The sequence below is a fragment of the Pteropus medius genome, unplaced genomic scaffold (genome assembly GCF_902729225.1).
Source record: "Pteropus medius unplaced genomic scaffold, Ma_sr-lr_union100, whole genome shotgun sequence".
NCBI lineage: Eukaryota > Metazoa > Chordata > Mammalia > Chiroptera > Pteropodidae > Pteropus > Pteropus medius.
In genome coordinates, this window is record NW_024340849.1 from 15,168,991 (window position 1) to 15,181,716 (window position 12,726).

At 37.1% G+C, this 12,726-nt stretch overlaps 1 protein-coding gene across 1 annotated transcript in view; it reads right to left on the reverse strand.

The window, feature by feature from the left end:
• The window catches only part of LOC120589170 (dynactin-associated protein-like), a 12,878-nt gene extending 3,354 nt beyond the window's left edge, over nucleotides 1-9,524 (reverse strand). Inside the window, exons 1-3 of the mRNA XM_039846598.1 lie at nucleotides 9,468-9,524; nucleotides 5,474-5,638; nucleotides 3-300 (exon numbers count right to left, since the gene is read on the reverse strand). Coding sequence (XP_039702532.1) covers nucleotides 3-300; nucleotides 5,474-5,638; nucleotides 9,468-9,524 — 520 coding nt within the window. The remainder of the gene's footprint in view (nucleotides 1-2; nucleotides 301-5,473; nucleotides 5,639-9,467) is intronic.
• Nucleotides 9,525-12,726: the final 3,202 nt, after the last annotated feature.

Consider the following 12,726-nt stretch of genomic DNA (forward strand, 5'->3'; position numbering starts at 1 on the left):
ACTGGCTGTAGATGGAGGGCCAGTGGTTGGAGGGCCAGTGGATGTTGCATTGGCTGTAGTTGCAGGTTCAGCTGATGTGATGGTCACTGTAGGTGGAGAAGCAGTCGTGGTTTCATGAACGATAATTACAGGCTCCCTATCCTTTGAGGGTAGGTTGATAACAATGGTAGAGTTGTTGTTTCCTCTATTATTCACCAGGCATATTACAAGGACTCCAATTGCTGTTGTGATCACACAGGCCAAGAGACAAGCCAAAAAGACGTTCCACAGAGACCAGTTACAGCAGCCATTTCCTTTCACCTGAGAGTGTCAATGAAAACATCAGTAATGAAAAACAAAATGCTCGTGACTTATCACCTCTTTTGTGTTATTTATAACTTAATGTGTTAACATCATCTGAATCCCTATATGTCTCTGAAGGTACTTAGGCTTAAAGTCTCGGTTCTAGGTGGAAGTAATTGCATGCTTTCTCTAACTTTAGAAGAAATCAAAATCTGCCAATATCTCATCTTTTCTTATTCTATTTTCCAATGATGGATAGTGGTTTCTTCATCTCTTCATGTAAGCAGAACATCATTTTAGTGGTAAATTCTGTTATACACCTGATCCTCAACGAGACATTGCATTACTAACCCAACTGATCCAATTCCACAATCACTTCCCCAAGAATCCTGTGCTCTAACCACCTCTCCTCTCCTTCCATCTTGTTTGTTCAAGTATCCCCATAACAACCTTTCTTTAGTTTTATTAAAATCTTCAGCCCAGTTGCCCTTGCTTCACTCATATTCCTCTTTACCCACCTTTTGTTCTATGGCTCATTATTTCAGTAATACTTCCTAATCTCCCAAAATCTCTTGCAGTTTCCTCTCCTCATTTCCTCCAGCTGACAAATGTATGACGACCTTCTTTCTCTGGACCTGCCCTTGAGCAGCCACACTGTTGGGGAAGGTCAAGCACCCGGGCTGATGAGGGTCAGTATAAATGTATGATCACCACCCTTGAATGGACTTTCTGTACTGCTTTACTATCCTATTATATATATATATATCTATATATCTACTATCCTATTATATATATATATCTTCTCTCTCCTGTAACCTCCTGTAACCTTCACCCAACCAAACAAACCCTCACACACAGATTGTCCCTCCTCATTCCTATCAGATGCCTTCACCTCCTTCCCAATTAAACAATTTCATTAGGAAGCTTGAAACCATCTAATGGAAACTCTTTCAAACCCCACTAGGTACCAAACCTGCAAACCTCTGTCTTTCTGGGCAACATTTTTCTTTTGATTACTCTTCTCTTAGACTGAATACTTAACTACTTTCTTCTTAAATGGCTTCTTCTTTTTAACATTTAAACACACTCAAATCTCTCCTCATCTTAAACAACAACAACAACAAATTCTCCTTTGATGGTGCATCCCCCTCCTATACTTATCTTTCTCTGGAAAATGAAATTTTCTGATAATTTTCTAAATGTAACAGCTCTTTTTACACACTCTTCAGTCTAACTCAGTCTGGCTTCTGCTTCCATCATGCCGTGAAACATCTCTTGATAAAGTCATCAATGACATTCGTTAAAAATATAAGTGATATATTTTAGCCCCTGTCTTATTTAATCCCTCGGTAGCATTTGCCACTGGAGACCATTCTTCCTCCTTTTTGGAAAAATCTCTTCTCTTTGCTTCTGTGATATTCCATTCTCAGCAATTTCCTCCTAAATTTTCAGAATCCTCTCAATTTCTTTTAAAGGCTCACTATCCACTTTTAGGATGTATCGTTGACATCCTCAGGCTCTTGTCTCTTTTCACTGTAGGTCTAGGATCAGCAAACTTTTTCCATAAGGGACCAAATAGTAAGTATTTTCAACTTTGTGAGCTATATAGCTTTTGTCACAGCTACTCCAATTTGCTGCTATCATGTTGAAAGCAGCCATAGACAGTAAGTAAACAAGTGTACATAACTGTATTCCAATAAAATTATTTACAAAATAGGTGGTGAGCAAGATTTCATCACCATGCTTTTCCTCTAATCTTTTTCCTTCATAACTATAATTTTTATTACCATCCATATCAGAGTGACTTTCAAGTTTATTTCCAGTCCAGTTCTTCCCTCTAACCTTCAAATCCTTACATGATACCACATCTTGGATCCCAAAGATCCCTCAAACTCACTGTATTCAAACCCAAAGTCATGATCTTCCCACTGAACCCTGGCCAGCTCACACATTTTATTGAATAACATCGCCATCTATTCCATTCAGTTCCAAAACCTGGAACAAAGGAATCATCTTTGAAATCTCTCAACCCATTAACAAGCCCTGTTAACTTTATCTGCTAAATATATCCTAATATTGTTGATTTCTATCTCTGTTGATACCACTCCAGTCCATGCTTCTTTTAGCCCTGTCTTGTACTAGTGCAACAGATTTGGGCCGCACTGTTTCTTCAATGTGTCATGCTTACTTCTACAGTAGGATCTTGGAACAAATGGTTCTGTTGGTTGGGAATGCCTTTGCCGCCAGTAATTCTCACCCAGAAGACAGCGTGACTCATCCTCAACATGGCATAGTCTCTTCAGGCACCTGGTTTCACACCAGTACCTGAGTATTGGTCAGTGATTATGTTATCAGGAGAGGAATGAGACACTATGAGGTTTTTCCACAATTGTTCTTAGTGAATTCCCAATTTTTAAGGTAGTATATCAAGACTGATGATGAATTGACTTCCGATAATAACCCTTTATATTCCATCATTCATCATGTAGGTAGCTGCCTAGGACTTTGTATGACCAGAGGGACCCAGAGAATCCACCTGAGTGCATCTGCTCCTTCCCAAATTTATTACCTGAAAGTGCACAATGAATGGAGCTCCCTAGAAGATTTCCACTGATGTGCATTTTAACAAAATAAGACAAAGCCCTGCTTATTTTCTCACTAATCCTTATCATAGATCAGTTTATTTACTACCATGATTTAAATATATATATTTAACTATGCTAACACAGAGTTTCTAATCCCACATTACATATATATACATATATATACATACATGTATATTGTATATACATGAGTATATACAATATACATGAGTATATACAATATACACAGAGTTTCTAATCCCACATTACATATATATACATATATACATACATGTATATATATGTAATATACTCATGTATATACAATATACATGTATGTATATATATGTAATGTGGGATTAGAAACTCTGTGTTAGCATCTACATCTGCCTAAGTAAATTGCTTAAGTTCTCTGAGTCCCTATTTTATTGTTTATGAGCTGGTGATAAAATGGCTTCTGACTTATAGGATTACCTTAAGAATAAACAAAACTGAATTGCTTTGTTATTTCTAAAGTGGTTTTTTTTTTTGCAAGCATTTATTGCTAATATTCTTAGACAACAAAGCAAAATGGAACAGTGGAGTGTTTTTAATTGAAAAAATGTGTTGAAATTTCAGAGCTATGAAATCAAACAATTTCTTACCTTCTCTGAGCCTCAAACCTCTTTATCTTGAAGTACAGGGTTAAAAATATCTATCACATATTGTTATTGAGAATACTAGAAACAATATGCATAAAGTCACTGTTCTCAATAATATTTTTATTTTGGATTCAATACAGCATAGGAATTAAGACCAAGAGTTTTGGAGTCCATCAGACCTGGGGTTGAATTTTAGCTCTGCCACTTTATTAGCCATGTAGCATTTGGCAAATTTATCTCTCTAAGCCTCAGTCCCCTCATAAGGATAAGGATACCTACCTAATAAGAATGACGAGAAGATAAAATAGGATAATGTTTGTAACATGCATGACACAGTGTCAGGTAGGTAAATTTTCAATTTTCCAACATGATTGATTATTTTATCATCACCTGCATGAGAGCAAGACCCTCAAGGAATGGGATACAACACTCATACCTTATAGACAGACTACAGTAGATCTTAAATATTATGAAATGTGGGCCGTGGTATTTGTTGGAAGGCCAGGGTTTCATGCAAAGGGTGGCAGCACCAAGGTAGCAGGAATAGGATGAAGGCATGGATCATCAAGGCCAGGAAAACGAGGGCCACTAAGGTCAAGTTAGCCCTATAGAATATACCTTCTCTACCTTGACCAGAGACACAATAAAGGAGTCTCAAGAAAAGAAAGTGGCAAAAAGGCTTATGCACATCTGGGAGGAGTCCACAACACTGCCTTTAAAAGAAATTATAAAAGAGCAGCTTAATGAAATAAAGCACATGTGACCAGACAATAGGACATCTAAGTTTTCCTGTTTTGGTCACCTCAGGCAAACTATTTGAGTTCTGGCAAATTTCTTAGATTTCCTAGGCCATATGTTTCCTAACTGTTAAATGATGGAATGGGATAGATAAGTCACTCTCATCACTGGTTGCACATTGGATTCACCTGAAGCATTTTAAAAATATTGACTTATGGAGCCCACCCCCAGAGTTTCTGATTTTATTGGTCTGGGGTGGGGCTCAGACATTGGTACTTCATAAACAATCTCTAGGTGACTCTAAAATGCAGCTTGGGATAAGAACTATCAGATTAGATGTTATCTAAGACTTCTTTCAGTTCTATGACGCATATAAACTACTCTGCCTCTGCAAACAAGAAGAAACATTTTTTAACTCCACCCTATGGAGCTCATTCATTCTTTCGCATTGCCCCAGCAACAGTATAAACAGTTTATATTTTTTAACTGAGAATCAAGAAACAAGATACAGACTCTTTCTACTGAACCTCTACAGCAAGATTAAGCAACAGAGGGTAGGAATTCCAGAGTCGGGGAACCCAACCAAACTTCCAAGCATAATAAGTAATTTATAGTCAAGGTCAAGTTTCTATTCTAAGGCTGAAGATGTAGAGAAATAGTCCTGAGGGAAAGTTAATTTAGCCAATGGATAGGGTCTACAACCAAGGAGAGCTGGATCCAAAGCTAGTGGAGAAAATCTGGAGAACAGAACCAGGTTTCTACATCAACGTCATATGCATCAGAGGTCAGAACTGAGAGAGCTAAAGAAAGTGCCATATACAGGTTCAGAGGCTGGATAAGTGTAAGAAAATAAAGTGATCACCAATAAGGTGGGACCCTTGAAATTTAAATATGACCCAGTCTCCCATTGGAGTATAATTAAACTCTACATTGTCAACATATTTGCTCCTTTGTCTCTCTCCAACTTTGCACTTGTACTTTACATTTATTCCTTTTATTTTCATATATGTTCTCCATCTGTGAGAATATTTGAGCCCCCAACTAGAACACGAGCTCTTTGAAAACGGAGACTATTAAATATACTTCTCCTTGTGTATTGCTTCACAGTGACTTATAATCATACGGAGGTGAATTAAATGTTTAAATACATTTCCTGGGGAAAAAATTGAACAAATATATCCCTATACAGAGCACATGCCAGCCTGGGTAAAAACTGTATATTAACATTACCTGTGTATGAGATAATTCTGTGTGTGGGTATCCTGAGTGTGCGAGAACACCTGGGCTCACACAGACCCCAGTTAAGTTGGAAGGGACATCATCGATTATGTCATTGGAAGGTAGATGCCAGCGTGCAGGGCTGTGAGCTTCTTGGTCATTTGAACACGTGATAGGCTGTAGAGATAAAGCATAAATGAATAGGGAGCCATGGTGTTGAATTTCTAAAGTTAAAATTTCTGTGAAAAATAAACAAGAGTGTGACTTTTAAATGGCATAAAGAAAGACTTTTATTTATAAAGATATATGTACTTTTATGTTCACTGCAGCATTATTCACAGTGGCCAAAACATGGAAACAACCAGTGTCTTCGATAGATAATTGGATAATTGGATAAAGAAGATGTGGTACATATATACAATGGAATAAACTCAGCCATAAGAAGAGATGAAATACTGCCATTTGGGACACATGAATAGATCCTGAGATTATCATATTAAGTAAAATAAGTCAGACAGGAAACGTTGAGAACCATATGATTTCACTTACATGTGGGATATAAAACTGAAAGCAACAACAACAACAAAAGATAAACAAATAAAAACTTATAGACACAGACAACAGTTGAGTGGTTACCAGAGGGAGAGGGGGGAGGGGATAGATAGAAAAGAGTAAACGGGGTCAGATACACAGTAACTGAAGATTTGACTTTGTGTGGTGAACACACAATGCAATATACAGATTGAATTATACATTGGAAACCTATATAATTTTAATAGCCAATGTCACTCCAATAAACTTAATTTAAAAAAGAAAAGACTTTTAAAAGAAATAAGTATTTTCTTATCCTCTGAAGACAAAAAAATCTAGACAGATTATTACATATCATATTTTAACTAATTTTATAAGTTACTGATATTCCAGATCAGGAATACATGTCATCTCATCTTCTCCATCATGCATGTATGAAACGCCCCTCATGTTGCAAGCTGCCGTAGGTGGAGCATATATATATATTAGGAAGCCTCTATTCATATAAGGAATAGAATGTTAGAGCTGAAAATGCCCTTGCAGCTCATCAGGTGAAACCTGCTCAGGTCATTTTGGAAATGAGAATATTGAAGGAAAAAGAGTCGAAGTTATCATTATTATTGTTATTATTATTGTTGTTATCATTATGCTATAATGACACAATAGCAAGCCCTAGAGTCCAGATCTTCCAGTGTTAAGGTCAGAGTACTTTCCATTCCTCTATATACAGGATATTGTTATACGAAACTATGGTAATATACTAACATAATGCATACTATACTACACTATACTAATGAAAATTCTCATACAAAGAGACTCTGCGTCATCCATATTATGCTCTATGCAATGGAACTTGCAAGCCATGACAAGGACAAGAAGACAAATCATTTGTCTAGTTCGTGATATATCTTCGCTGGGTTTCTCTTGGACACACGGCAGTGTAAAAACTGTTAACAGCAACAGCAAAGGGCTCTACTCTTAGAATTTATATGCTAATAGAACAGGGAGGCAAATCAGATTTGTGTATAATTAACAAATAATACAATAATTGCAAAATATTGTTGAGAAAAAGGGCTGATAAGGGTTGAACATGGGTGAGTCCGGTGCAAAAGATTTGGGAGAAGAGGTATGTGAAAAGAGGGGAAAGAACAAGATAAAGTGAAAATGGGAGAATAGGTTCAGGAATTTATGGATCTTGGTCAAAAGTTTTGTTACATCTCAAAAATAATGTAGCGTCATCTGGGGCTCTTCACCTCATGGGGCGATAGTGCTTACGTTATGGCTGTGAGTTAAGGGCTTCTTTGCCACTCCTTGCTCATCTTCAAAACGAGGACACTGAAATTCCCACTTGTAGATTTGCTGTGAGGGTTTATGACTAAATAATTGCAAAAGAACTAGACCAGTGTCTGCATAGAGTGTGCACTCCATAAGTATCAGCTATTGTTATCGTTATTGTTGCATTAGTAGTCATGTTTTTATTCCTGCTGCTATGACTACTAGTTGTCTTTGATCATGTTAATTTAATAACCCATTACTAAATAGCTATAAAAATTTCTATTCCATCAACCAATGAGTTTTGTAAAACTGTCAGACTAAAATTGTATGTGGTCATTGGACCATTAGCAACTATCATTAACAATACAAAAAATGATTGTTATTAAATATAGATAAGATAGAATACTCTTGCCAGTAAAGAGTTTGTGAAGTTAGATTTTTCTATAAGTGTTACTTAAAAGAAATGAAGAAAAAGCCCTATGTTGTATTGAATTAGATTAAATGAAGTCTACTTCATTTGAGCAAAGTCGGACTTACCTTTAATAACAGCCTTGCTTACTTTCCTAAGTGCTGATTCCGTTGCTTTAGTTTTTACTCAGTTTGCCTGCGGCTGATAATATTTTAATACACTTTGTAAACAAAGTAAAATTCACTTACCAGGCCTGTTTCCTGGAATATTTTAGTCATTTTAGAATCCCAACCCTTTTAAAGAATGAAGATGATAGGTAGAATCTACACTAAAGTGGAGAACCTATGATCTAGGCTCAGCTTCTGGGTAATATTTCAGCCCAAGTAATAATATTTACTGTCTTGGGTTGCTCTGGCTCTTATCACAAGTAGAGTCTTTATACTAAATTTGAGTCATTGGAGAGCTGTGAATAATGCTGTGAATAATGTTTAATCCAATGTTCAGTCTTAGCTAATAATGGCCATAGGCAACGGAAGTGTATTTGCTGTAGCTACCAAAATAGTTCTATAAGTTTTCCCCTAACTTCATAAAGATTAACTTAAGATATCATATACCCCAACAGGAAAACAAAACACCAACATATATTTTCTTTTTGTTTATAATCTTCAAATAATTCTTAAATTTCACTTAAATTTGGTCATAAGAGAAAAATATTTCTATAACTGTGCCCTAAATAATAAAGTAAAATATTCAGTCAGCTCTCCAGATACATGCTGTAAAAGCAACTTTAGATAGTATGTGTGGACATCTTCAAGTTTGCTGTTATCTAGAGAAGCTATAAAGATGACGAATACTTGGCTAAAGGGATGTTTTTCTTGCCATCTTCATGTTTTGGCATCCCGAAGATCCGTTTTAGAGTCTTGAACTCAGAAGTGACAAAAAAGAACATCCTGAGAAGACTCCTTCGTTCAATCCCTCAAAAAGAGAAACCTCTTCTCTTTTGGTGAACCAAGAATAGTCTATGGGGTCTTTTTATTCAACATTCACTGAGCAACAGAATTTTCTTCTTTGACTTATCTTACAGGTGATTAATACAGGCTGATTGCCATAGCTCCAAATTGCAAAAGCAAAATATTTCATTTATTCTTCAGGAGATAAATTTTAACTTACTATTTTAATTTTGAGAACATGTCCACCCTTTGTTCTGATAGAAAGATTATTTTTTGAGACATAACCAGATACATAGAGTACTTATAACTATATAGTTAAGGGTTGATTCTTGGTGAAAAACATTTTTAAATAGACAAAAAGATCATATTTTTATACAGAGTAGTGATTTTCAGAAGATTTCTTTCTTTGGCCTAAAGACAATATCCAGGGTTAATGTCAGGATTTCTAGCACATCTAGAAATCTGAGTTCTGACAGGTTTAGAAATTATATATAAAATCTAAGAAAAAATTGTAAAAATATAACTTCAAAACTAAACCAAAGTTGGTGAATGAAGACAGTAAATGTAAAAAGTTAAATGGATTTATCTGTATATCATGTGGTCATAGAACTATTTCTAATGCTTTATATCAGTAGTATATAAAATAATGTCTAAAGTATAATATAGTAGACTGTAGCATGAAAAGTTGAAGTAAAAAAAATACATGACTACTTTTCCTTTTAGAGAAGAATGCAAAATTATGACATTGACTACATAATAGTAAAGAAATTAAGTTGCTTTTAAATGCTGAAAATAAGACTGTCATATAGGCAAAATATTAAAGCAGAGCAACAATACTCACTGGCTGGTTTTCAGAGTGTTCAACATTCACTATGTATTTTCCATGCTTTCTGTCCATTTTTGAGCTTCAATATCACAAGCTTAACTCTAAGAATAGTTTTCAGTTCATGCCATTTCTCTTTATATCTGCAACCCCGAAAAATATTTCAAATGACTTGTGGAAAAGCAACTCTGTGCATCAGTGCAAGTGTGGATTAAATGAAATAATAAATAATTACTCACTAAACTGGGATCCACCTTAGAAGGAAGTGAGGTTTTAATTATAGAAAGACACGAGAAAACCCCTACTGCCTTCGAGTGGCACTGTGACTACTCCCCTTGAAAGGAACTCTGGAAATCTTACATAATTCTCCCTTTTCATTCCTTCAGCAAGGCTAAGGCGGTGCCACCTGGAATCAGATCTGCCCACAAGGACAGAGACTACTGGAAATCAGGCTCCAAATAGCAACAAGGACCTGTCAACTCCCAGGGTGGAGACAGGGCTCATCATCCATGCTGACCCTGCACCTTCTGTCCAAGTGTCAGACAAATGGTCAGATGAGAGCATCTTAGAGGGCCACAGAGCAGGGATCAGCCATCAGCCATGCAGACCCTATCTCTCTCTTCGAGGCGAGCAGGGCCCTAAATCTGGGAGCTGAGGTTCACTGAAGAGACTACAATCTGAAGGGATGGGCGCAAAAAGAGTAAAGGTTCCAGGCCTCATTAAGGAATGGCAGCAAATAGCTGGTTACCAGAATGGAAACTCAGAATGGAAATTTAAGAAAACCACAGGTCTACAGGGGCAGGGCAAAGAGAGAAATCGGAGGTCGTAAGGTCTAGAACCACAACTGAGTTATCAGAAATAAGGCCCTGTGGAGGACTGGGGTCAATCTTAAGCCTGGAATCAGAATAAGATACAAGTACTCAGTAGTGGGACAATGTAGGCCTGCTCGGGGGTACAGTGGACAGTGCAGGACCCAGCAGCCCCAGAGACCAAAGGTTGGGCTTTTCTTATGTCATCAAGTTCACTCGGGATGGAGGGTGGGGTATAAAAGATGAGAGATATATGGGGCTGAAGCTGCTCATAGAACTTTTATTTGAGTCAAGTTTAAATCTGGGACAATGATGGCACCTGAGGCAGGACGAAAGGAGGTTACAGTGAATTCATCTTTGAGGAGCAAGTGGGGAGAGGACAGCGAGGCTGGGTAATGAGGTGAAACTGAGCATAAACCCCTTGGGGGTGATATCTGAAATATCAGGAAAGCCAAGTGCTCTTTGAGCAGTGAAGCTGGTCATAGTTTGCAAGAGGCAAGTTCTGATCCAGATCTTAAGTTCCTCATGCACCCAGATGCATAGAGAGAAGGAAGGAGAGATCGTAGAAGGCAGCAGTTGGAACAAACAGAGAAGCAGAAAGAGGCAAGGCATTAGGGGGAAATGATAAAGAGTGATCTGGATGTAGTGAGAGGCTATTGAAAAATAGAGATATTAAATGAGATAGACAAAGGGGAAAAGTAAATATCAGGATGTCAACTTTAAAATGAGAATTGAGTGAACAAAACAGTAGTATTTTGTGTAAGAAAATAAATGAAAATTACATTTGGAATAATTAATCTCATAGCCATTAGTGTCAGTAAAAAAGGAAAGATTATGACTATCCCTAAACTCTTTCCAGTTATAATACTGTAATTCATATTGTTGGCTGCCTTATATGTCCCCTACTCTATACTGGATGCTGAAATACGAATAATGATCCTATCATCTTCCTTGAAAAAAACCACACATAACAGATCTCTCAAATTTCATGTGTGTGCTTCTTCAGTTTATTCTTCACAAGGTGGCCAGAATGCTCCTTGCAAAATGTCCATCTGCTTATATCACTGTCCTGCTCAAAATGCCTGAATGGCTCCCCATTTCTCTTAGGGTAAAACCCCAAATCCTTTCCATCTCCATCGAGTCTCCAAACTTTCTGGCCTTTCCTCACCTCTGAATCTTCATTCTGCATGATTTCACACATTGCATGCCATGCCCCAGCCGCACTGCTTAAAAAATATTTGCAGTGATATTTCAATTATATAAAAGGTATAGAGAATAATCTGGTCAATAGCCAAATTCCCATTCTTACGCAGCTTAAGAAATTCAGGGCTGCTTTTTTACCCATAACACTTCTAAAGCCAAAAGTGTAGGTGTTTTCCGTACCAACCAGTTCTCCAGCTTTTCATATGCCAGCTGGGCATCCTACAATTTGATTCAATTCTGACACTATCTACCCAGAATTAGCATCAGATCCTACAACTAAAGGGCTCAGTCCCACAAAACTGCTCAACTTCAGACACCAATCTCAAGTACTAAACCACCTGTACTTCTGACCAACTAACCATAAATCACACGTTGCCCTTCTCAGATTTGATAATTAGCAAGAATGGTTCACACCGCTCAGGAATACACTTAACTTACATGTACCAGTTTATTATAAAGGCTATCTAAAACATACAGATGAACAGCCAGATGGAGAGGAATGTAGGGCGGGGTCTGCAAGTGTCACAAGTGCAGGAGCATTTGTCTCCATGGAGCTGGGATATGCCACTGTCTCAGCACATAGGACATGTTTACCAACTCAGAAGCTATTGAAACCCCATTGTTTAGAGTGTTTTATAGAGGTTTTATCACATAGGCATGTAGGTGATTAACTCAACTTCCAGCCCCGCTTCACCTCCCCAGAGTTTGGGGAGTGGGGCTGAAAGTTCCAGCCTTCTAATCAAGGTTTAGTCTTTCTGATGACCAGCATCCATCCTGAAGTTATGTAGGGATCCGCCAAGAGTCTCCTTATTAAAGCAAAAGACACACCTTTCACCTCTATTACTCAGGAGACTACTAAGGATTTAGGAGCTCTGTCTCAGAAACTGGAAACTAAAACCAAATAGTTACGATATTGCATAGATTAAAAAAAAATTTTTTACATATAATTATGGCCACCTCAATCCTTATTCCTGATCATATTCTCCCTTCTTACCAGAGGTAACCACTCTCCTCAATTTGATGTTGATATTTCCCATATATTCTTTAATACATTCCAAAAATAGACAATATTGTTTGCATGTTTTAAAATTTATGTAAAATCTATTATACTCTATTTTTTCCAAAATATGTTTTAGAAAATTCAACTACACTGACAGCTGTAACTCTATTTTATTCATTTTCACTGTTTATAGCATTTAATTGATGGACTATGTCATAATTATTAATCCATTCTCCTATTGATAGAAATTGAATTTTGTCCCATA